The sequence below is a fragment of the Vespula pensylvanica genome, chromosome 10, assembly GCF_014466175.1.
Source record: "Vespula pensylvanica isolate Volc-1 chromosome 10, ASM1446617v1, whole genome shotgun sequence".
NCBI lineage: Eukaryota > Metazoa > Arthropoda > Insecta > Hymenoptera > Vespidae > Vespula > Vespula pensylvanica.
In genome coordinates, this window is record NC_057694.1 from 4,179,709 (window position 1) to 4,206,706 (window position 26,998).

Consider the following 26,998-nt stretch of genomic DNA (forward strand, 5'->3'; position numbering starts at 1 on the left):
CCGACTGCCGTCGGGGCCGAGCGAGGAGAATGAGGATCGAGGGAACGATGCGTCTTGAATAGAACTTCGTTCTTGTCGTTGCTACTGCTGCCACCTCTGCCACCGCAAGCCCATTCTCCGCGCAACCTTCGTCTAAACATGCTCACCGAAGGGGCCGATCCGTTTAGATTCTGTCCAATGGTTCGTCCTAACGAGATAATGCACAATGAAACATCTCAAACGACGAACAAGATATTTTCTTTTCTTTTCCCTCGTTGTCCTCTTCATGTTGGCGCGTCGCAACGTCTAAAGAAAAGGGTAAAGGGTCTCCCTAACAGCCTCGGATAGTCCACTCGAAACTTTTCCTCCAATTTGTTCGAACGAAAAAGAGTGACGTCGCTAATTGGACTAACGAAGTTACAACTCGAACAGGTGAAGAAGTGTAAAGAATATGAATCTTTCGAGATAGATGCGATTACGTGCACGTTAGTTCCTCAGATTGATCTCAGCTATTGGATGGTCCTAACGGGATAAAGAGAAAGAAGAAGAAATACGGAGAGAGAGAGAGAGAGAGAAAGAAAAATTTTATTTCTTCGCTCGAATAAATAAAGCGTTAAGCGAACCAAAAGGAGTTCCCTTTCTTTTCTCCTCAATTTCTCGGTACAGCAAACCGAGGATAAAACGTTTTTCATGGCCTCGTTTCTCGAGGAAACGCTCTTTACGGCGCGCATTGCATAATAACCGATACCTTCCGTACGATCGGTCATTCTCCACCTTTCAAAAATACTCCTCTTGTTAGATAGGAGGTATTCGTTCGATCTTTTGGTTCTTTCGGCGTTACGACAAAAATTTCACGGTTAATTCAATTCCGCATCGGTAGGTCGATAGCGTGTGCTCGTGCGCGTATCAAAAAGAAAATGATTATCGATCGAGAAACGTTTCCAATGGGGCGTCTAGCTAAGTCGTTTTCATGACGACGAAGAATTGAAAGAGGGCAAGAAGGGAAGGGGAGAGAATCAGGAAGGACATCGCATTGTACGGAGCACGAATATGGACGAAAATGAATAAGGAAGTCAAGTGAATGCATACTGGATCGAAATCCTTCTAACTACTCTCGTTACCGGAAACGAAAGGATGAAGAGTTAAAATAGGTGAGGGAAGAATGAAAAATGTGCGAAGAACGAAGGGTTAGGTAACTCGCTCTTTTTCTCGATACAATCTACGGCGGTAGATCGTACAACGGATAGGAACATGAAACAAGCCCTCTTTGGAGATTTTGGAGGGTTACATTTTCGTAATCGAGATCGAGCTTTATCTGTGCTTCGAAATAGTGCACCAAATAACGCGACATCGTTCGGCGCTGAACAACTCGCTTCGATACTATGCGCATCCTCAAAGATACCTTCTCAAATTTTGTTTGCAAAAGTGTTCCGTCTCGTCGTTATCGCGTGACCGAAATAAAGAAAAAAAAAGAATGATATCGCGGTTAGGGACGGGAAATTTTTCATAGAAGTTTGTAAGGTTAGCCGCAATACCTTTCCCCCTTATTGTACGATGAAAGCAAAAGACGAGAAAGTCGCGCACAATTTAATACAGTTAAAGGAAAAAGTATCTTTTTAGTTATGTTAGTAACTATCTGACACTCGATAAAGATCGTGAGTAAAAAAATGATATAAAGTCTAACTCAAAAGAGGTAAAACGAGTCGCGACGTTTCGCGAAGCTGGGCTATCGAAAAGTTGGCCGTTATAAAATGTAAAATACTTGCTCGAAGGAAACCGTTAAATTTTATCTTCGCGAATAATCGTCTTCTCGACGTTCTTTGCGAGCAACGACGAACGATGTGCTTCGTAAACTTTGCAGACGCTCGATATAAGCCATCACGTTGCAATCCATGGAGATTTAGTTTATGGAACGAAAAGGTGTAAGCAAGGAGTTCAGGAAGTAACAAAAATAAAGGGCAATGTATAGCCGATATGGATTATCCACAAATAAACGTCCTTATTGGACTTTGACAGCTTTGACCGGTGCTCGGAATATCTTGTAATAAAATTATACGGTGAAACTCTTTCGAAAGAAAAGGAATTGCGATTTAGTAATGTGGTTTTTGAAATAAGTTCTATGATAATGATAGTTGGTAAATGAACAAGATCAATGAGGATTAAGAGAGTCAAAAATAATTCGACAGTAGAGGATATCGCAGATATGAGAATTTGTTGCTATTATTACTTAGACTAATTCAACTTCGAATATCCCTCTCTTATCTTTTTTGAAACGATTGCGTACTTGACTTTGCTAAACGAATTTATTTTTCGATGACAATGCACCGCTTTCGTTTGTACAAACAAATAGCGTCTATATATAATTTTTTCTTTTCTAAACAAATTCCTACTATCTGTTATAAGATAATATATATTTTTATATTCATTTCTAGTAAATATTTTGATCGAAGTATCTGTTGCGAAAATAATGTTAAAACACGCAATGAATAATTACAGGAAGAAACTAAAAGCAAACACACGAGAAATAAACATAGAAAGGTAATAGTAAAACTACAAACTTTTGTTTCCAACGTTTCCAACTTTTCTAAGTTCTATCAATCTGTAATAGTTTCAACTCGATTGGATGATATGAAAATATTGAACTTTTGTAACCACTTTTGAAAGTACTACGTTGTCCAGAAACTTGTAATTCTATATTTTACAGATGTACATATGTGTCTTGCTTAATGTCCTCTTTCGGTTCGAACCTATTTCATAAAAAGCCTACATTTATAAGTCTGAATGTTCTCTTGTTAGATTCAATGAAGTTATATTCAAGACGTATACACGTACCTTGGAAAAATCTTGAAATGGAAAGGTCTCGCGAATTAAGCACTCAGCGCTTCTCTCCTTATTCATTTGTTCCAAGACTCTTATCGTGGGCACGCGAGAGCCATATTTCTTCCTCACGCACCGAAGCAAGTCTTTCTACGTTATAGAAACGTTCCTCGTGCTCATTTAATTTCGTTCACATAGAATCGTTTATTTTGCGAGCCAGTCTCCTTTTTCCACCCCTTCTACACTGTGCTCCGTGCCAGTGACTTTTTTCGTCGTGCAGACCAATAGAAAATGTAACCGAAATGAAATGGCTTTCTCTTCGCACCTGGATCGCGCATTCTGTTCGGACCTATAACTCCTCCGCTCGTGCGATTCATTCGACTCCCTGAATACGTAATTGTCCATTCTTCCTGTACTATCTACGCCTCTTCCTATCGTTCTCCTTTCATCTTCAATTTCGTAGTTGCTTCTTGTAGTAACACTATCGATATTACATCGTCTCTGCATCGTAAATTTTCCAGATATCTACCTACGAAAGTAAGCAACTATAACGGAAGGGATATCTTCTATGAATTTTTGAACGTATTAACAGACTCGATTAGAAAGTTTTCAAACGTTAATATCTTCGTTGAACGTAAGTAAAGTAAGAGCTTGCGAAGATGGAGGAAAGGGAAAAAGATCGAAAAGTCGACAAGAAGAATCGATTAATCGTCTAATGGTACGAGATGTATGTTTAATAGGAAACTTTAGAAAAGCGGGATCGTTTGGTAGAACGACTTAAATACAATTTCTTTGTAACGATCAAAGTACCGTAAATGCCATAAAGGTCGAAAAAAGAATCGAATGAAAGGGGTCATCGAAACGGCGATCGAAATCGAGTAAGCGTCGACGCTGAGTGCTCTTTGACAAAGGACTGCTCGTATCGCAGCATTAGAAGCCATTTCGAACGACGACACTGTTGAAGGAGAGCGTGTATCGAATTTACCAGGGTGGTTCGTAAATATCGAGTTACGAGCGTAAAGATCGGGGATTCCAATGGGAATCATTCGTTATTAGTACCAGGGGTCAATATGTTAGCTGGTGGTCACTGACGAAAGATCACGAAGCTGCTTCGAGGTGAGATTAACTCCGAGAACGATCGTTTAACTTGTGTTTGTTCGAGCACGAAAATTTCCAGTAGTGAGCAACTATAAATTTACTTTGCTACCATAAACTTTCTATACTTGATACGAAGCACATATTATACGAGTACACACGTACATACAAGTGCTATTATTTAAAGATCATCATAATTCGTAATTCTCTATAATATTGTGTGTGATTTCAAGACTTTTTCTTTTCGTCATTTGCGAATTATACACTTTAACGCTTCGCTTTACTAATTTACGAACCGTCGTTAAACATGTTTTCGCTCGTTTCATCGTATCGGCTATATTCCGACAATCAAAAATAAAAATATAGTTTTCATCGACAGGAAATAAAAAGTTAACCGTCGATTCGTGGCTTTACAGGATTGCTTTTCTCCAGCACGTATTCGGTTGAAATAACGTATACCGTATAAATCGATAACACAATTACAAACCGTATCGAATCAAAACTTGGCTTTTTCATTACAGATATCTATAGGTGCACAAGTATCTACTACAAAATTCGGTGAACTCATAAATATCAAGTTGTAAGGATAAGCATAGACTCTATTGGGAATTGATCATTTTTGATTGTCCATTGTACCTATATGATACTTTTATTGGAATTTATGTTGCTTTTATCCCAAAAACACCGAAAATTGTATAACTTGTTATCAGATAAAGCGATAGGAAGATAAGTTCTTATTTATCTCCACGCGTTGAATCGATCGATTCCGGACTCTTATCTTCCACGCAAGGTAAACGAAAGTCGAAGGTTTGCATCGGCTTCCATCGTATCTTACTTTCTCCGTAGAGTTCGTAGAAGCCGTATCTGCGGAAGCAGTTTTCCAAGCATCGTAATCGTTTACAGACCGTGAGAGAAACTACGTATTCCTCTTTAAATTTCCGAGTGAATCCAATCCGATGCGTAATGCCAGACGTGTAGCACTTCCAACCGCTTTCCTCAAACCTCCCTCTTTTCCTCTGATTCCGATAAAACTTTTCCACGGCTGTTGCTTGCTGTTTGTAACTCTTGTATCGTCGACATGTCGAAAAGGGGAGAGAAACGAGAGGGTTGAAAGAGGGTAGAGAAAGAAGAAATAGAAGAGGAGAGAGAGAGAGAGAGAGGGAGAGAGAGAGGTAGAGAGAGAGAGAGAGAGAGAGAGAGAGAGAGAGAGAGAGAGATTACCGAAGTTCACTTTTCTGGAGAAAATGAAGACTACGGATACTCGCGAGGGAATCGTTCGTTATTAGTTAGCCAGCAATAAGTTTCCCCTTATTGCGGCGCAAACAATGGGTTCGTTGCTCCTCGTAGCTTTGTATTAAAAGAAGATTGTTAGCTGGTGCAAATAAAATGGTGAAAGAAAGTTGGGAGAGAAAGAGAGAGAAAGATTGAGAAAGAGCGAGTGTTGGGACTATCCCAGGACAGTTCGGAGTGTTTCAAGCGCGTAATATAGAGGCACTATTTTTAAAGTTAACTATTGCCAAGCAAAGCAATTTAAATGGAGATGGACGAGGAGACATTTACAGAGGTGGACTTGGTCCTTTTTAGATGTATCGGCACTGTCAGTGGCATAAAATATTTCTTGTTTATTTTCGAATAACGCATCCCACGTGAACGTTCATCGGAGAAATCGGCCGCGTGGCAGAACATCCTGTCTCGAGTACTTTTTCCCTATCTGTCATGTTAGGCCACGTTTCCCGAGCTTTTTTAGGAGCATACTTTCGACGATGTACGAGAGGCAAAGGGAAAAGCGATTTCCCCTCGTAATGGTATTTCCACCTGTCAACGGTTTAATATCGAAATTTCAAACGTCCTCCAGGCGCGCGGTAGAATTATTATTCGTTGCGGCATGCTATCGAAAATTCGAATTTTCGCCGTACAAACGAATCATCGATCGTTCGTCATTAATTTTAATAATCACCTTCGCTATACAATTGCGATATATCATCATCGTAGGTATTATTATTAATTTAATATCGTATGAAGTACTCCGAAAATATAGATTATATTTGTACTTGCGATACATACATTTGTGGGAAAAAGCAATGTTCAAGCACAAATGTAAATTGTAAATCACTTTGTACAAACGTAACACAACGTTGGAAAGACGCGGATTTGAAACGCCGGATCGCGCGTAATATTAAAATTCACAATAGAGAACGAGGGTGGCTAATTAACGGGAGTAAGCCGCGCGAATAAATTATTTCTCTTGGTGTTCGATGTACAGAAGAGTTCGCGCACATATACGCACAGGGCCGAGTACGTTGCATGAAAGTACATAGCCAAGAATGGAGGCGTAGGCGCACGCGCGCACCCTTGCACAAACGCGACACCAGTTTGTTCGTGACGTACGATACGTCGTTTCCATACGATTTGACGTAGCGGAAGGACGAGTAAGAGATTCACAATCAGGACAATCTCCGCGTGTCGCAGCGTCAACCGGGACACAGAGCGTACGACCGCACTACTGTCAACCTGCGTAATTAATCCACGTTTCAGCGGTGGAGGTAGGTCCGGCAGGAGCCTAAGATTTACCGCAGTCCAATTTTACACCTGTCCATCAGTGGTAGCCCCAACGATACCTTCGTGCAATGAAACTTGCATGCTTAATAATTATTAAAGCACCGAGAACGACTCGGTGAGTGGGAGAAAACGGACTAACCGTTTAGGCCGACGGCCTACTTTCTTTCTCCTATCGTGAAATTGATCGTCAAGACGTTAAATAGAAAAGATACATTTTAGTAGTGCCTACATAAAACGATATTGATCGTGAAAATTTTTTTTGTTAGGTGTAAAGGAAAAAATGTTTAATCCTCGAACATTTGTAAATACTTTTTAATGAAAGAGAAGATTACATTTCTCTAGTCGAGTGAAATAATTTACGAAGGAGCTAAGATCGGCACAAAAATTTTTGGATAAAGAAATCTCAAATAAAAGCACGGCTAAATTTTAAGAGGAAAGGATCCCGGCAAGGTTATAAAGAATGTCCGAGATTCTCGCAACTCACCGCAACACTTACTACGCGAGTGGTAGTAAACCTCGGTCGCGAAGTCTCGCGAATATATTTTTCACTTGCGCCTTACTGTTTTACACGCGTGACTAATGCCGAGCGTAACGTAGGGTCATAATGAAAAACGTCATTTATATATCTTGGCGATATACGTTTATATCCTAGACGTTACATCTTACTTGAAGCTGGAATCTAAATTTTATGTGTAATGTAGGCGGATACATAGGCGACCGTAGAGTTAACGACTCGCGCCTTCCACTTCTAACGAGCGTGCTTCGTGTAACGAGGGTTACGCAGGTGTTACAGCGAACGATAAAGAGTCTTACATCGTACCCTTGCTGTGACTCCAACTACCGAAAGTATGACCTTTCGAGAGCTTTTTTCGAGCATCGTAAAGGATTTAATACGATGCTTACCACGTTTTTAATGAATCTGCACCGAAGTCAATGCGATACAAGATTATACTTTTTCTATTTCGATATAGTTTCTTATAGATGGTTATTTTTACGAGCACGTGTTTTGCAGTGATAGAAAGATTAGAAATTAGAATGAATGGAAGATAATCAAATTAAAAGATAATTTACTTATCTACTTAAATGTGTATGCGTATAAAAATACCTGCAACGATTGTTCGTTCATGATTATTTTGTCGAATCCAATACTTCTGGTCGCGCCGAGCGATAGTTCGCTCCGTTATTACGTCGCGGACGGAAACGTTCATAGAATTCATGGTTGGATTTAGAGCCACATTGGTACCATGGTATAACTTTGGATTGGTTTTAACGATGCGACCGACTACACGAAAAGCACTGTTCCGCGAGCACGTTATAAATTACATGGGTATATTCCCTGCAATTCTACGCTCGCCGTTCTTAATCTCATTCATTTTCATTTCGAGCTGTCGACCAAGATCTTTAGATCTTACAAGTTTCGTGTGGTAGGTCGAGCTTATAAATACGTTTGTCATTTTTCAACAGAGAATTAGTTTTGTCGATAGGGACGCTTATGTATAGTGATTTCAATGATATAAAATGAACGGGGTATAAGAAAATTAGCTAATAATAAAACGTTCGGTGTATTGTGGAAATACCTAGAATCACGGACAATAAACCACCCATTTGCCTTACGTAGGATCATAATAAAACCATTCCTTCTTTAGGAATCTTTTCGTCGCCATATTGTCATTTGTATTGACCAGTAAAGTTACGCTTATCATTACTTTGGGCGTATCCAAACGATATCGCAAAAATGATAGTAGAGGAAGGATGTTATAAATGGTAGAACGATTGTATATCTGCGATGGTACAAGCCCATAAATTATCGGATACTAATGTAAATACATGGTTCAGTACCTATTTATAATCGTATCTTCGTGTATACTATATTCTTCCTACGATATCAGACCGTTTGACGTCGAACATTTCGTTACGATCATGACCTGTATTTCATGATACGGTAAAAATCGTCGCGAGAAGTGTAACCATCCGTTATAAGCAAGCTTCTGCCAGGTTCCGATACTGCATCATCGATCAGAGAGTAGCATCGTGAAATATTTACATATCTGCTCGTACGCGTGAAAAATTTAAATTTGAAGTAACATAATCGATCGCTTGGCCGCTGGTGTCCCGAATTTTACGCTCGGTCGAGTTCGCTTTAGAATTTTCATACATTTTCGTTTAAAACTTTTTTTTTTATTTTATCGTACCATCATCTGCCGAAACTCGATATCTGATCCGATACACGGCAGCTGTTTTTATTACTGCAACTGTAGCGCCTGATGTTATCGCACTCAATCCGCAACTATTGACGCGATGGTACGGTCGCAATAAAATCATCGAAAAATAATGTTGAGAAAAACGAGCATGTTTAGTGCAATATATCGATTTTACGAGAAACGCATCTTTATCTTACACGAATTTTTGTCAATCGACGCGTCGTTATTAAATTAATCTTAAGATATGATAGCAAAAGATATTTTTTAATATCCCTATGTACAAAAGAGATAAGAATTATTCGATATAAATCAGAAATATCTAATTGGATTTAAAATAAAAAAAAGTCTATAAACGTTATGACCATCATATATGATCTGTAGTGACATTGAAATAACGAACCTTTATGTCCATAAATTCCATCCCGTCAATTTTTTTCGAATGAAATTGCTCGTACTAATCGTCATTATTACTAGAATAAAGCAGTATGATAGCGTATTCGGTTATATAATATATATATATATATATATATATATATATATATTATTAGTGATTAAAATTTCACGGGTCTCTTGTGTCTATTTAATACGAAAAAAGTTACATGGAAAGTGGATGCATCGTGTCGGATGCTCGTTTGGCTAGTTTCGGTCTACTATGTGTATAAGAGCGTACTCCTCATAATTATTTACGGAGTTTGAGAAGGAGTCGAACAACGACAGGACCAAAGAGACAGAGTTTCGGTGGTACTTCGTTTACGGTAACGTACTTGTATATACGCGTGACCAGAAGAGACGCAAACATCCGATGTCGAGCTATGTATAACGAAGCGTAGAACGATGAGTACGACGTCGGCAGTTGGAACACAACTACGAAGGATCGGTTAAACGAGAGTAAGGAAGACAGAGAGAGAGAGTGAGAGAGAGAGAGAGAGCGAGAGAGAGAGGGGGAGGAAGAGAGGAAGCGAGATGACGGTGGTCGAAGCAAATATTGCGAACGCAACGCACAAAGGTCCTTTTGCGAAATGGAAGAGCCGCGTGGTGAATAGCGCTGGACGTTCATGAAACGCATCGAGGCGGTTACCTTGTGCTTGAGTAGTCGAGCCTGTGGGCCGAATTACGATATCGAGTCGGGAATATATCGTCGCTCCAATAGTACTGCTTTCTACCTATCTATGCACTTTTAAGCCAGACCTATATGACTCACTATGCCGTGAAGTTATAGCGAGCAATGCTACAATGACTACAAAGCTCTAAAGTAATACTCGAAAATCTCCGAAGCAATGGAAAAATAGATTGTGGCATTTTCGATCGATAAAAATCTCCCTCATTTCTTTTATTTGCTATGCGAGTCAGCGCAACTTTTTTATTATGCGCTTTCTTTCTCTCTTTCTCTATTTCTTTCTATATTACTAGCTAACCGTATGATAAACGATAAGAAGTGTAGGAAAGAATCGTCGGAAAAAGTTAACGGCAAAGAAAATTTTTTTTTTTAGTTTCCTTTACAAAGTAACCGTCGCAAAATTGCAAACTCGAGTTAAAAGTCGAAAAGGAAAGTTGAGGTCAGGCGGTGGATCGAAGGAACCTCGAAAGCTTTCGTGTCCAAAGCAAAGAAAAGTTCGGCAGACTGGTGGTCGAAGGTATCATGGGCATTATGTGATCCGAATCTTGGGTATTATTCTATAATCTATTCGAGCGGATGATAGTGTTGGCGATGGCGGTTAGGGGCGGTTGCACGCGGAGCCGTAGCCTCGTTCGGTTTGTGCACGCTATCATCCATGAATAAGCGCCCTTGCTACGTTTCTCTCCTATCTCTACTCTCTTTGCTTTCTCTCTCTCTCTCTCTCTCTCTCTCTCTCTCTTTCTCTCTCTCTCTTACCCTTTTCCGAACACGTTCTCACTCGCACGCCTGTACGATCGCAAACGCACACACTGTTTGACCCGGGGGATAGGTATGTCGGTGCACCCTCACCTGTTATACACGCTCAAGCACGCGTTGTTACTCCTCCTCCTTTCCTCGTTATCGTTCCTCCTTGATTATGGTTGCACATACCAGCGATGGTGAGAGGGCGAAGTCTCTTCGTTGTTAATGCTTATTTACCGTGTAATGCAAAGGGTATCGTATATGCGAGAGCAAAGGAGCTATTGCTATGAACGTTGAAGGATATCTAAAGGGACAGAAAGAGAGAGAAAGAGAGAGAGAGAGAGAGAGAAGGAGAGAGAGTCGATACTAAGCTACGAGCTCTGAGAGACGGAGGAAGATAGAAACGGAACAGAGCGAAACTACGTTACTGTGATTTATGAGGATTGTAATGAAGACGAGAGAGTGGAATACCTACGTTTCACTACGTGAAACGCATTCGCGGATACTTACTCGTCATACCTTTTGGGCTTTTCTTACTCTTTATCTCTCTTTTTCTTTTTCCTCCTTTCCTCTCTTAACGACTGCTATCTACGATTCTAATGATCACGACGATGCGCATACATTAATTTTACTAAAGAGGAATGATTAATGATCAGTATGTCGACGATGCCAAGAGAGTTCTCGCGTAACGATGTTGGATTTAATATTCCTGCGAATTCACAATATTAACCGATGAAACATCGATTACGATTACCGACGTTACTTATTATCATAACTTTTTACGAGTTTAATCTTTCTATATAAAATGTAGAAAGGAATACAAGAATCCATTTAAAAGTAATAAATAATTTGTAAAACAGATTACCCACAGATAAAGCTTCTGAGGACTGAAGTCTTATAACGAATCTATTTTTGATGAACTATACAACATATTGTACGTTAATTCGTTCGTGTGATAATCTATATATACGTTATTCATGTGTTTTTACTGGGAATATCAGAGCAGGGAGGTTCATAGGGCTTCCTAAAGCATCCAACTAGAATAAACAACGTCTCAATTCGTCTGTTTTCGTTCTCTTTTTAAAGAATTCGTTCGTGCACGTTCCCCTTTCTGCTTTATATCGCAGGTGCCAGTACGTGGAAAAGGGTAACGATAGATCGTGAATCGAGAATAAAATCGTCGTTGGAAAAGAAAGAAAAAGAAAGAGAGAAGCCGTAGAGTCTGACTTGTGACCCCGAGGACAGGAGCGAGGGGCACGACCCCTGGCCAGCTTCGACCCCATCGTAATCCAGGGACGAATCCCCAAGATCCCCACTGCTTCTGGTTTCACTGGAAGCACACGGCGCTAGTCGTACGCGATCCCGACCTATCACGTTCCAAGACTCTTATTACGTATCTATCTAGGTACTACATACACACGATCAGTATACTACGAACCCAGACAACTTTTCGCGATAATCTTTTTATGTTTTTTTGAACAAGCAATATTTTAACTTATCTTAGAATTGGAAATATATTTATAGCGATATTTATTTTCTTCTCTTTTTTTTTCAGTATATCCTTTTTATTATTTTTTATATCCTTTTATATATCTTATTTTTGCTTCATATTATTGTAGGTGCATCTATCGAACACTTTTTGCTTGGAAAAAGTAATCATTTTTCGACGTCCTCGACAGTAACCACTCATATGGAATACGAAAATTCCTTTAGAATATGAATTCGAAAGGACGTAATGTCCAATCGTCGGAATGATTTATCGTGAATGCAATAAGAGAAATAACTGCTTCTAGAAAGAACCGTCGGATTCCTGGACCGTAGAGAGCATTTATCAAATATTCCGCGATAGCAGGCGATCCTAGTGTTATGTTTTATGATTTACTTTAAACGGACCATTAGCAGTGCAAATAACGAGCTTTACATTTTTCGACATAGGAATGGGCACGACGCTAGAACATGAGTTTAGCAGGATTAATCATAGCTCACGAGCGTGTTACGTCCAAGTCAGAGAAGCTTTATTTACTTGCCTGAGGCAGGTGTTATCGATATCCTTTACATGACAAGCAATACCCTCCAGCAAGTAAATATAATTTTGTCGATTGTTGACTACTATAAGTGATCGTATTTCGCTTCTACATACATACTGCATATTATCGTTACTGTTAGTATATGTTTTTCTAAAGAATATCGAAAGGATATAGAAGGATTTTCATATAATTTGTAAATGTCAAATCTTTTCAGTAAATTATTCTCTAAATATATAGAATCTTGTGTACTTTTGTTGGAATTAATTTCTTTGGAAATCTTCTTTGTATGGAATTAGTTAGTATAATAAAAGATGCATCGAAAGATGCATCAAGACATATCTGAATAAACCGAATTACAAGTAGAAAAATATTGTGCTCAGCAATGCAAATATATTACTTCGATAGTAAAGGTAAGAAACTAATGAAAAAGTAGCATTCCGTAGAACACAGCTAAAGTCATTTTCAACGAAACGAATATTGACAGCAGTAATAGAAGGAAAGTTAACAAAGATCGATTTAGGAAACATGAAAAGGGAGTAAATATTTATTCGTTAATTTGTCGGTAGAGTGGCATTATTTCAGTAGCGATAAAATGTACAAAAATTGTAAATTACATTCGTTTGAATCGTGAACAAAGGTGTTAAAGGCGACAAAGGTTGGTGGCCACGTAAATGTTCGATAATCGTTGTAGAAAGCAAACCTATACACGTATATACATCATGTATGTAGAGGAGATAGAAGTGTAGCTTCGATGAGAGTACGCAACGTTTGCAGATAGCTACGATGGTGGTGAACGTATCGGTTTACAGGTTGCCGCTCGTGGTCTATGATAGAGGCATAGTTGGCATACCGAGCCTTCCTCGCATGGTATGTTATAATTAGAGCTTCTCTGCACGCACGCAACATTGATATGTCCACGACGAGAATCGAAATACTTCCTTAATGAGATGAGACCGATAAACAAAGGGTTAAGTGCTTGCGCGATCTACGAAATACTGTGCTCAATCATACTCCCAATTATGTTGAAACCAATACGAAATACTCGATCGAAATCGATCGCCAAAGTTTTTGTTGCATTAGAGCAATCACGATACAAATCGATTTTTCTTTCTACGATTTTTTTTTTTTTTTTTTTACTGATCACCCCTCATTTGCGTATATGTATTCTAAAGTTACACGCGTGAAATACAAACGCCATGCGTTCTTCTATTCATGAAGTAATTCCTATGCAAGATCTTTTACCCGAACCTAAGAGAAGTTTTATTTAAAACTATAGTTAACTTGAAATTCCCAAAGTATCGTTTTATATTTTCCATTTCACTTTTTTCTTTCTTCTCTCTTTCCGTTTCATCGATGTTATCGAACCGATAGAGACTTCGTGGAATGTTCGCTTCGTGCCGCGAGTGCACACACATATACATGTACGTATATAGAAACGTGTACTGAGATCGTAACGAGAACGATTTATAGTTAGTTGCATCTCGAAACACGGCAGCAGTTGATATCGTTAAAACGAGAGAACATTTCTATTTTGGCAACAATATGCAGCTGTTCCAGATTAAAACGTATTTCATCGGTAGATTCTATGAACGTGCAACGTTTTACTGGCTGTCTCACCCACCATCTCTCTCGATATTAAATTGATTCGATACACGCTAAGACTGTAAATCGCAGAGAGCTAAACGCAATACACTTCGACGATCGCCCCGCGTTTTCCGGAGTTCGGACATCACGGAAAATTATTTGATAAAATGTTAAAAAGTCATATAGCGTTGAAAGTAGTAAGAATTTTGCATTGCTTCAGCGGTTGCGGTGTTCTTTCTAATATGCTATGAAGTTGCGGTTTCACGTTAGTTTGCGGCTGAATTTGGAACGCATCTCGTCAAGTGAAATTCTTCAAAGAACGAAATTTACCTTTCGCTCCTCGTTTTTTCTTCTTTCTTCTTCTTCTTCTTGTCCTTCTACTTTTCTTTTATTTTTCGACAATAGGACACCCAATCTTTCCTCTTTTTTATATTCTCGTAGCATAGCTGAATTATTTATCTTTCCCAATGAAATTTATATTTCCTTCTCTCTCTCTCCCTCCCTTTCTCTCCCCCCCCCTCTCTCTCTATTTCCAACCGCTATTATCTTCGCGTCCATTGAACGGAGAATTTTCGTTTTTATCTACGTGCTGTAGAAACGTCCTAACCATAGGAGAACGTTCAATTCGGATGTATTATCGAATCGTAGGAAATTTATTCCATAATTATCCATAATTCTCGAGCAGATGTTTTTGTTCAAAGCGTCATAGAAAGTAATAGATGGATGGATTACGAGAAACAGCTGTGTCCAACTCGGTCATTTGGTTCTAGAATTAATCCTTTATTTCGCTCTTAGAGAAATAAATCGCTAATAATTGAGATCGGGAGGTGGGAATTTATACAGATGATAAAAATGCATCGTGCGTTAAATTTTGTAAATCGTTGTAAAAACTTATGGGTTTATGAATTAAACAATCGATGTATAAACCATTTAGTAACAATGATATAACGCATTCGAAATTCTTTTTCCCGGGATCTAACATACGGAACAAATATTGGAAAGATTGCATTGATTAACGGTGGAAGAGCGATTTAGATCTCAAAGAGATGAAAAATACGTAAACGGTTGCTCACATTTAATTAAAATAGACAGGCGAGCGAGATAATTAGTCGGAGTGTTAATTAATTACTTCTCTCGAGAGCAACGATTATCGAAAGAGCGAAAGAGTGGTCAATACTTTGCTTGATTCTCTGACGTTGCAACTCTGACGTCTACAATGACATCGATGCTGACGTCGCCTATAAAGGACAAGAAGGAAACAACGGAGAACATCGGGACGGCTATCAATTATCCGTCAATGAAGCTACCTGCAAGAATCTCGGAAACATCAAACTCGTTTCCCCCGTATTCTCCTTCGCTTGTCACCGAATGAAATTTATTGACACGCAGTAATTACATGCCACGTTGACTGATTGTTCGCCATTGCTATTCTCATTACGATCATCAAGCCCTTTATCTCGTATCCTCTTAGTTTCTTTCTATTTCTTTTCTTTTATATAAAATCTTATTTAACATTTAACTCTCTCTCCAACATTCACTAGCATTTGATTTTTGGTTGTTTTATCTTTATTACAAGAATTGCAATAGTTTCATAAAATTTCGATTCTTTTACTTTAATTAATGATTATAACATTGAAATATTCGTTAAGAAGTATTGAAAAAGATTGATGAACAATATCAGAACTTATTCTTTATTCCAAACAAAATCTGCGTATTCTCTTCTCTATTTTTATTTAACTATTCATTTCTGTTAAAACTTCCGATTGTATAAATTATAAAAAGCGCAAAATTATACAAGCAATAAATTTCGACAATTTTTTGCAAAGTATCAACGATAAAAATATTTCGTGCTATGTGCTTTCACTTGAAAAATCGTTACGTCCAATTATAGCGCTACCGTTTTTCTCCCGTTGATGCTCGAAAAATTAAAGTCTGACGATTTATAAACCACATGATCAAATTAAATCCTTCATATCCTTCACATCCTTTTTCATAGAAAATGAAAATCATTTCAATACATATTATAAATATTCATACTTATAGTTTATATAAAATATCTTATATAAAATATTATAAAAATGTTTGATGTTAACTCGTGATCCTTTTAGGCGGAAATATGAGGAAAAACACAGAATATTCCTATTAATGTCAAACAAAAATATATTAATGCAATATAGAACGTAATTAAAAAATAATACGATACGTTCATTCGCTTCGACGACTCAATACACACTAAATACTTTCACAGTAGTTGATATATTTTCGATAAGCAGCATGGACGACTATCTAACACAATAGTCACTGGATTTCTTTGATGTTTTTTTTTTCCACTGGTTCATGTAATACCACGTATGAATGAAAACTGACAGTGGTTTTTTAAGCAAGAGAGAAATGAAAAGGATTATGGAGGTGAGATGAAAAGAAAATGCATCTTCTTGTAGCATACATACGCGTGAACATCGAAATGTACTAAGAGATTACTTCGTCCTCCATTGGAATTTTTTTAAATAAGTTTTTCATCTACGTCGGGAGATCATAAAAAACGTCGAAAAATCGAAGATGGATCATTAATCGCACAATCGTCGTACATATATATTCGAAAAAAAAATGTATAAGAAAGTAATAAAATGTAGCGAGTATGTAATTAATTACCTTATTAACAGAACATGATGACGTAATGTATGAATTAATTCGTAACCGATTATTCAAATATTAATTCGAAATCATTCGTAAACGATTATTTGCCGAAGCATGAAATATTTGTTACATTTCATAATAGATATTTATTAACGAGATTAATAGCTTCTAAATGCTTGATCGAATGATATTAAATAATAAGGATATCAAAAAGGATTGAATTTAGAAAGACAAGAAACAAAGAGCGATAAAAACCCATTTTATTAACGTAAAATCGTAATGTCCTGTGGAATTCAAGAAGGAATTTCAGTCGAAAGCATTAAAAGCTACATAGGGATGCACGGTGACGTACGTTTAATAACGGCATGGTGGCACCATATACTCTCCGTATCATGATGCACTAGTGATGTAGCACGCTTTAGAAAATCTTGGGCAAGGCACACGAGAAGAGGGTAGTTTATTGCATATTAGTCGGAGAACCGTAGATTCCTGAAGTACTCAACATTTTTCTCAGTCACCATGAAAGCAGGAAAGCTTTCACGAATGAGTTTGTCGGAAATCGTTGACCTTCGGTGAAATTTTCACTTTGGTTTGTTGACTAGACTTATACATGCACATTTCTTCGTGCAGAAATGAATAAGACGGATGTAAAAATCAATTGACGGTATAATTCGAAAGAAAAAGAAAACAAATAAATATTACAAATAAAGAATACAAGACTTTCTGATTTTATTAAATTCGCAAGAAACATCCGATTCATTGGAAAACTTTTGCCCTCGATAGAAGAAAGATACTTTCCTTTAAAATCGTTCGAGTTTAATTCGTTTCATTCTACGGATATAACATAATTAGAATACTTACGTATAGAGTGGCACTCCAGCTTCGTCTTTAAACCAGAAAACCATGTGTAAGGTGTCCTCTCCCGGAGGAGTAATATCGCATGGTAATTCCGCTGGTTTTCCTTCCACGACACTGATGTTGACCAATGGAACTGTGAAAACAAATACTTTGTTTACGGGATATAACAATAGACGGGGTGAATATAGAAATAAGTTATCGACATTTAGACAGAAGTCGAAAATATGGACATATTTTAAACCTGATCGAGCCATAAAATACTTAACAATATATATATATATACCGTTAGTCGAAGTAATCGTACGTAAGGACATGTATAGCGAGGAAGAAAAAGGAAGGAAGGGAAAGAGAAAGGATGAAAGGAGGAATAGATAGAAGGAGGAAGCGTAAGCTCGGGAGTCAATTTCCTGAATTCGGTAGTCGGCGAAGCTTATACAAGAGTAACCCGGATTTCCTGCGGACGCTTGCTGTGCGTCCTTCGATTTCAGAAATCCAGGCATTCCGATGCGTCTGCAATTCAATGAGGATCGCCATGGCGGATATGTAAAACGCAAACCGCTCGGGTTACGATAGGATTAAGAGGAGCAGCTTATGAAATTTCATTTCCACAAGAGAATCGAAAGAAGAGAGGAAGAAGAGGAAGAGGAGTAGGATGAGGAGGAGAAGGAGGAAGAGGATGAGGAGGATTACCATGAAACCGTTTGAAACGCAAGGATGTTACCGTAAAACCATAGAGCGTTGGACCGGACGCAGTGCGACGTCGATCGCGAAGGAGGCGCCTAGTAGTAGAGAAAGTAGAGGTGGTGGAGAAAGAGGAAGAGGTACAACTCGGTATGGTCAAGAGGCAAGTGGAAACCTCGAGGGTCAGATCGTACGAGGAGGCCAATTCCTTCGTAAATTCCGGTAGGCTATTCCCGAGAAACGAGTTTCCATTCGATTTGGTCGGCTGCCTTCGTTTTCCTTCCTTGGTGGATGGACGAAACAAGCAGCAAAGATACGGACATCCGAGCAATGTTGTCCATCCGAGTCCTTCGGACTTTTTCTTGTCGATCGATTTAAAAGAATGAGTCGGTATCCACCTGATCGAAATCGATTTGTTACATAGCTCGATTCTCTTTTCCCCTTGGCTAACGAGAAAACGACAATGTAGGTAAAGATGTACAGGTAATAGACCAACATATAGAGAAAAGTGAAAGAAGTTGCATTCCATTGTTCTTCCCTTTCATTCTTAGATATTAACTTTTGAGATACGACCAACGATCATCCTTAAGGTGTTCGTTAAACGCGAAGATTTACAAATTCACCCAACTTCAGGCAAATATGTATACCAATGAGTTTACTTATTTATATTCAACAGATAGGTTGGCCAAGAGGGAAGCCGCGATAGGGCCATATATTAGCCACGAATAGCATGCGAACGTGTAGTTTAAATACCAGAGGAGCCTTGAAAGCCGTTTCGATTAATGGAATTCCGCAACATGTCCGCAATTAACCCTCAAAGACCCGAGGCGTTGGGTGAAATGTCCAGCGCGCTAATGGTGAACGAGCCTCGTGTTGCATCCGAAACACATTTAATGAATTCATTATCGATCGAAATCAGCGGCCAACGAGAGCTGAACGAACGAGAGGATAGTCAGCTGCTCAAAACATTGGACAAAGATCCAATGTATGAAAATTGCAAATTATCGACGGTGTGCAATGCCACGAACGAACTGCATCGACGTCGCAGTACGACAAACACGATATGAGTAAATTTACGATGAATGAAATAAATCCTTGGGAAACAAAATATATCATTGATGAAAAGCGATTGATGGAATCTGACATATCACGACTTTTCATTTTCAAACATTCAAATATAAAATTTTACGGCGAGACGAAAATAGACTAGTGATGCATTACATCATTCCTTATGTAGGGTATAGAATGTTTTCACACATGTTTACACAATAAAACTACACATAAAACTATGATATATTTACATACTAAAAATTATGTAAGAGACAGGTAAGCGTTTTAGTCACGCCCTAACTCTTCGATATCAACCGAAAGACTCTCTGTGTCCATGTAATCAGATTCTTTATTTACATTCCATCGTCACAATCTAACAAAGCATTTTTTAAGGTAAAACAATATCGACCACCCTGTCTATTCGTCCACACATATATCATATCATATCTTATCACAGATATATTTTACGATATTTTACAGTTACTGCATATTGATTCATAGCTATTTTTATTGCTCGACTCGATGTATCCGATACTGTCTGACTAATCAAAAGACAAGATCATTTTGTACTCACCGACCGACATTGGAATATCCTGTTGAGTTTAATCTCGTTGTCGTTATATTTAGTACGACAAAAACCACTTAAACTATAACGACGAGGTAAGCTTTTAACGAATAAAAACGTGCTTATGAATGCTGTTTCCCTTTCGAAAAGCTGGTTAGCTTTGTGTATTTCACGTTTTCCAGTTGACAACGCGTACAATATTCATTTTTTTTGAAGGGTTCGCGAACAGATTAAAAATATATTTCCAAAGTAATTAGCTCAAAGATAGGAAGCTAGAGCAAAGTTTCATGACTGTCGCTATAAATATGTCGTATCGACGTTCGTAGCTATGGATACAATTTACGCGATGTATCACCGAACTTTATCGCAAAATGGAACCAATTACCTGCATAATTTCGCAAGAATGCTGTAACGAAAATCGATAATCGAAAATGATCTACACTCTAGTTGTTTGTTGAGCTCTCGTATATTTATAACGTTCCTGAAAGCATTCACGATACGAGCTCTATGCGTACGGCGCGTTATAATTAACGGTGAACAAGCGAAGGTTTCTCATTGCATAAGTCATAGGAATATATTGTCTTTGACTTTAAATGAACGTACTTTCTAACGAAATTTTAATTAAAGCTCGTCTATAGCAGTAACTAAATATACTTTTAATAATTGCATATTTCCAAAGTAAATTGATTGAAAATTAAAAATAAAAAAGAATTTATTTCGTTTATAAAAGCGAGACATCTCGATTCAACGGTCTCAATTCAACAAAAACTTAATTTTGCAAATTACTTTCACTAATGTTTACACAGCTATACGCATAACGGTGATCGATAATGATAGTTCTCGAAATTGTATTCGGATATCGATATCGAATACGACGGATGACGAATGCAATGGAAACGCTCGGTCTTATCGCATTAAATGCACGACAAGCGTGTAACCATAATTCATATATCACGTGTACGAAATCCTCGATTAGAACATCGTGGTAATTGTGAATCCAAAGAGCGACAAGGATCGCTAGTATTAGTTTTCTTTATTATCGAATAATATCCATTAAGTACTCGAAAGCATTGCTTTAATCGGAAATGGTAACGATCGGAATGAAATAATACGAGTATGTAAAAAAAAAAATAGTATAGTTTTCTTTCAACTTTTATATTTCAGAAATTGAATAAAGGTTTTGGCGAAAATAAAACAGAATAAAGAAAAAAGAACAGAGGAAGAAATATTTTAAATGAATGAAAAAAAAGAAGAATAAATGTCAAGGTCTGTTAAAGTCGATACGAATTTTTCCCAAGAGTCACAGTTAAACTGATTCGAAAGTTTTTTCTAAGGTGGGTTATTGAAGGTGACACAACTCGAGGCTTCGACATTTACGTTATCGAAGTACGATACATATACGATATGTATGGAACGAGTGAACTAAATATATCATCTCTCATTTCATAAATCTTGTATCCACAAAGGTGCAGATTGATCGTAAGCATGTAATCGATATCGTGATTATGCTTGAATCAGTTACGTATGAATATGGATGCTACGTTAGATCATCCCAAGTGCCAACGCAATTAAGCTAGCGTTGGTACTTGCAGAAGTCAATTCGATAACTACGTTAGCGTGCGTTATCGTGTAGTTCCGATTATCGTCGAAGCTATAGGAAAGGAGGACTTACGGGAGAAATTACATTGGGCGAGGATATACGACGGATATAATTTATAGTTCCGCTACCATTAAACTATACTACGTAACGCCATTAGGGGAATCTATGTACGTGTATCATTGGAACGAGGGGAAAGAATACAAAGTAAATGTACGATAACACAGACGATTGATATATGTTGATGATTGATATTGTACACCTGGGAATAAAAGTATAAACTAAAAAGAAGATGACAGATATATTTTTAACGTATCGCTATATGCTAAAGATTTTATCTTTGACACGTGTTAAATGCGAAATAAAAACTTATTTTATTTGTTTTCAGATTTCATCTCAAAGCAACTACGTCAAACTCCTTTTTCTCTCGTCATGACGTGAATACCATACTAAACAAAATTTATTTTACTTTTTCATGTTATATTTCAAATTGGTATTATTATTAAATGTATAATAAAAAATAAGTGTACGAAAAATCCGTTCAAACAAAAAATAAATTATTTTATAAAAGCATCTGAAGTACTTATAAATGCCCATTTCAACTTTTGCTGGAATGTTTTAAATAAGTACTGTCGATCGAAATTTCGATGTTGGAGAATTTAATGATTCAGGTTTTCGAGCATCGAACGAAGCAATCAAAATTCTGTTTTTTTCGTTTTCTCTTTCTCTCCCTTTATTATTGTTAGTTCTATGAATCTATAACCGAAAGTCTTTTCACGATGAAGAGACGAACGAAACAGTTCCATTTTAATCAAGCAGTCGATCCGGCGATTAAAACACGTTGGCGTGATCGTACCTGGTGCGAATTAACTCGAGGCAAGAGACCAGTAGATGCGCACTATTACGGTCGCAGCCGGTACGCTTGGATGGACTCGCGAATAGCGCGGATAGAAAGACAGAGAGAGAGAGAGAGAGAGAGATAGAGAGAGAGAGAGAGGGAGAGGGAGAGAGAGAGAGAGAGAGAGAGAGAGTGAATTGAGATGAGAGAAGGAGAGAGGTGCAGGGATAGTAGGTCCGTTATTTAGGGGTAGTTAAGTGTCCCGAGCAGCCCCTGCCACCCTCGAGCGTTTCTACGGTGCAAGTCTCTTCAACTTGGCAAACCGTTTGCTTGCACCCAGCGTATCAGCCTGGCTATTGTCTGCCGCCATTGTACCACACCCCTTTCATGCCCCTACCTTCTACCTCTTCCTCTTCCCATCCCTTCATCGCTGCCGTGTTAAGTGACATGGTACCACCTCGCAATAGCACGAATTAGAAGCCACGTTAATCAGATCCTTAATTTTCTCGACGTCTCAACGTGGAATAGGAAACACCGACAATGCTGCCAACGGGAGAACACAAGTGATCTCATTGTATTGCCTTTGTCCCTTGAGTTTCGATTATTCTTTTTAATGTTCGACCCTTTTTTCTCCTTTCCTATTCGATCAATATCCACGTTCGTTCTTTTAAAGAAACATTTTCAAATTTTGGCTTTACGATACGGAATTATTACAATTAATGATTTTGTTCTTTCAATTTTTTTCGTCTCATGTCAGAGAGAATATATACATATACGTTGCGCATGTTTTATATTAATCGGTAAAACTTGATGTATCGCTCGTTATTCATTGCTTTCTCCGACAAAGTACATAACATGTCATTTGTCTTTAAAAAGAAAAGCATTCTCACGCAGAACAATAAAGTTTTAATTTTTTCCCTTTTACGTTCTGTTCTTATGTAGTTGTTCCATGAAGCCGAAGAACGAGCATGAATCTTTTTTAAATACAACACGTGGATCGTTTTAGAAACGATGAACCTGCAGGAAAAGGGAGAGAGACAGAGAGAGAGAGAGAGAGAGAGAGAGAGAGAGAGAGAGAGAGAGAAAGTAAGGATGGCAGGAAACGCCAAGCAGTTCATAAAGTCTACACTGAGACAGTCTTTGTCTTTGAATTTGTGGTAGATTCAGTGAAACCAACCGTAACGTCAGCCACGCTTGGAACTTCGCTGGTAGAGAAAGTGAAAAGGGAGAAAAGATCCAAAAATACCAAATCGGACGCTTTATTGCGTATTTACATATCCCTGCGAATCCCTGCGACGTTTCATAAAATTCAACGTCTTTACGAGGGTCGAATGGTCGGGGGTAGTCGCATTGCCGAAGGCTTTTACGCCTTTGAATTATTTCGCGATAAGAATTTTTACTCTACAAAGGATGGTTTCTACTTTTTACGATTCGAACCCTCGACGTCTCCTATCGTTTTTATTTTCCGCATTGAAATGAGAAACCGGATCCGTATGTAATGGAAAACATTTCAGTAGCTTGCCGATGAAAGTCGGTAGTGCGAATCAAAATACCGATTGCATCATCGCATGTTACATTTTGTTTCTTTAAAAATCCCATCTTTCTATTTAAATATCTAATCTAAAGAATATACATAATAAAAATATTAAAAATTATTCGTCAAATATGACATATGATGAATGAAATATCTCTTTGTACAATTTTTTTTATTACAAATAAGTATTAATATCCGTATATGCATAGATACGCTTTAGCTTGTCTATTAAATTTCTATTTTAGAATTCTCAAAAGCGCTTTCGAGTTTGATTCGTGAAAGTTGGAATTTTTTAATTCTTAATCGGTACATCATTTACGTAAAACAAATTAGTTCGGAAGTTGGTGAAGGAGAATAACTTTTATGTTCATGGAATTCACATTGGAATTCTATAGCGAAAGTCTATATTGTCAAAGAAGTATTCTAGAGGATGGAGAGAAAAATGGTTAGAAGAGAATATATAAAAATTAAAAAAAAAAAAAACATATGGCGATTTTCCAAACTCTACAACTTCGTAAAACCGAACTAAGGAAAATTAATTAAGACGTTTACGAGTACGTCCATGGAAACTGTTTCGAGAGTAGTAGGAAAAGATAAAAAAGAGGATAAAGAGGGTGAGTCTCGTAAAATTCGACGAAAAAGTGGATTAACCGAAGTTTCTTCCATACTCGTTTAGGACGAGATCGAAAAAGTCGTGGGATGAAAAATAATAAAGATAAAATGACTGTTGCGATCAAGCTTCGGACGAGACCACGACGCTATTTAGGATTCGATGGTCCATCTTACGATGGCCGGCCGATATCCTTGATGACTAGGAAGGGTCGAAAAGTCAAACTATAAAATTCCATGCTATTGGTCATCGAGAAGGAAGTAGTAAATCAAATCGACTTTGATACATAGGCACTTTCATAAAAAGAGAAACGTGCAATTAAGTGATCGATACGGTTAATAAAATTTCGATTGTATGTTTGAGTGATTGAACTTTTCGAAATTAATAAGTCGGTTAACGCGACTTCGGTTCATCGTTTAATTACTAAGAAGAGACAAAGAAAATAGACGATATCGGAAGAGCTAGAGGTAAAGAGAAAGTAGATATACATTTCCATTTCGCGGCTAAGAAAATGAATCCATAATGCGTCTAATAAGAAACTACGTGGCAACGGAGTCGATGGAACTAAGAACTTCGTGCAGTTACTGGCGAATGAAAGGAAACGGGAGTGCAAAAGTTGATAGGATTGAACGCGAAGAAAAAATAGAATGGCAAAACCAACATCGCTGCAACGATAGGATGATAGAATTCGTAAAGCAAATGTTATAAATTTTATGAGTTTAAAAAGTAATCACGATAACTTTGATTCTACCTTTTCTCGAATCAAAACGTCTCAAAGCAAATGTACAAGCATATCGTATTTTGTCGGTTTCGATTTGTTGCGGTTGCTTTTAATATTTATACAGTGAACGTAAAAAAAAGTGGTAGAGTGCATAAAGGTTAGCGTAAAAGAAAAATCTTGGGATCGATCGGCAAAACTTTATAACGTAGTAAAGAGAAAAATATGAAGACTTTGGTGATAAAAAGGAGAATAAAGTCGATGGTAAATTATTTATCGATCCTTAAAAAGTAAAAGGAGCAATGAAAGAGAGGAGAAAATATTGTAGATTTGAGCGTATCGTAGTGGTTGCTCGTCCTCATCGCGAGGGAGTCATAGTTCGCTGGAAAGCAGGCTAATTGAGAGGTTACTCCCTAGAGAGCAGAACGAATCGCTTAGCTATCCCACTTCCGACGTCTCCGCTTCTGGAAGGCGTAAGACAGTGCATAGGCATCCCTTTGCATGGTCCCCAATGACGGACAACGTCGACTCGTTCGTTTAAAGCGTAACGACGTCGGACCGGAATTATTAATAGAGCTTTAGCCCTCTGGGCATCCATTGTTGTCGGAGCTTCGGTTTCTCTCCGAAGTTCCTTCTTGGAGTTCTGGGCGATGACTGCCGATGTCGATGATAGGAAACGTTCGCATGAGAAACGACGAGAGAATCCGAAGGGAAGAAAGGAGCAAAGTAATCACAGCGAAACTGGGACAGAGAGGCGAACGGTTCGAGAGAGATCTGTCGATCGTCGATATCTCTATAATATCAACAATGAGCTCACTCAAAGAGCGCTGGCGCCGGAAAATTAAAGCGCTTTCTTTGCTTCGAAATAGAAATATATTTTTTTTTGCGTGGCACTCGTAAGCATATTGTGAATTCCTAAGGTTAAATACGTCTCGCAAAACCGTATATCTAAAGGTAGTCGTCATAAGAAACCAATAGTGTCTCAACGGTGCCGCGAGTTATGCAAGACGGTCCTTTCTCTAGAAGAGACGCTGAGGGTAACAAGAGAGGCTGGTTAACAGGACGCGTTGTGACACTGAATTACGAGCAACGGAAGGTGGGACGCGGCCACTTCCGCCTGTAATACAGTTTGCGCAACAATGGTACTCACAATAGCCCAAAGGGCGGCAGCTAACGTTGGCCTCTCTTCGGAGACGTTGCCCTTTGACCGGTTAGGATCAAAGCTACGTTCCTTCTCGAACATACATAATTCCCTTCGCGATTTTCTCTTTGCAATTTAAAATTTCATCCGCGTTTCTAGAATCTATTATCATTCAATCTTATTTTATATTTGAATCATTTTAAAAGAATTTTTAAAAATCTCTGAAAGAAGAAACAAGAAAATACACTTTGCGATATTAGCTCGTTACTGCTTTCGAATCGAAAGCAAATAAATAGAAAAACTTGATCCCGTTAATGTCCGATAATACTTTTGGTGCAATCAAACGATCGCTTTACTCTTAATCGCGCAACGAAAGGAAACGGAAGTTTAGAAAAGTTTTTTCTTCTCACAATCAAAAGAAAAAGTAGAAAAGAAATTTATGGGAAAGGAACGATGGCAGCGAACGAAGAGCTAATACTTTTTTATTCACTTTGCAAAGGTATGCAAGGAACTTGTCGCGAGATCAATGCTATGCAAAATAAACACGAATGACAGCGTGAAATTGAATTAATCCTGAATTAAGAAATGACGTGGAGAGCAAGGAAGATGAAAGAGTGTACAAAAGAAAGAGTGAGTGATATCGCTGAGA

At 38.1% G+C, this 26,998-nt stretch overlaps 1 protein-coding gene across 2 annotated transcripts in view; it reads right to left on the reverse strand.

The window, feature by feature from the left end:
• The window catches only part of LOC122632651 (nephrin-like), a 272,598-nt gene that overhangs the window by 149,906 nt on the left and 95,694 nt on the right, over window positions 1-26,998 (reverse strand). For both annotated transcript variants that reach the window (XM_043819739.1, XM_043819738.1), the window contains exon 2: window positions 17,619-17,748. In XM_043819739.1, coding sequence (XP_043675674.1) covers window positions 17,619-17,748 — 130 coding nt within the window. The remainder of the gene's footprint in view (window positions 1-17,618; window positions 17,749-26,998) is intronic.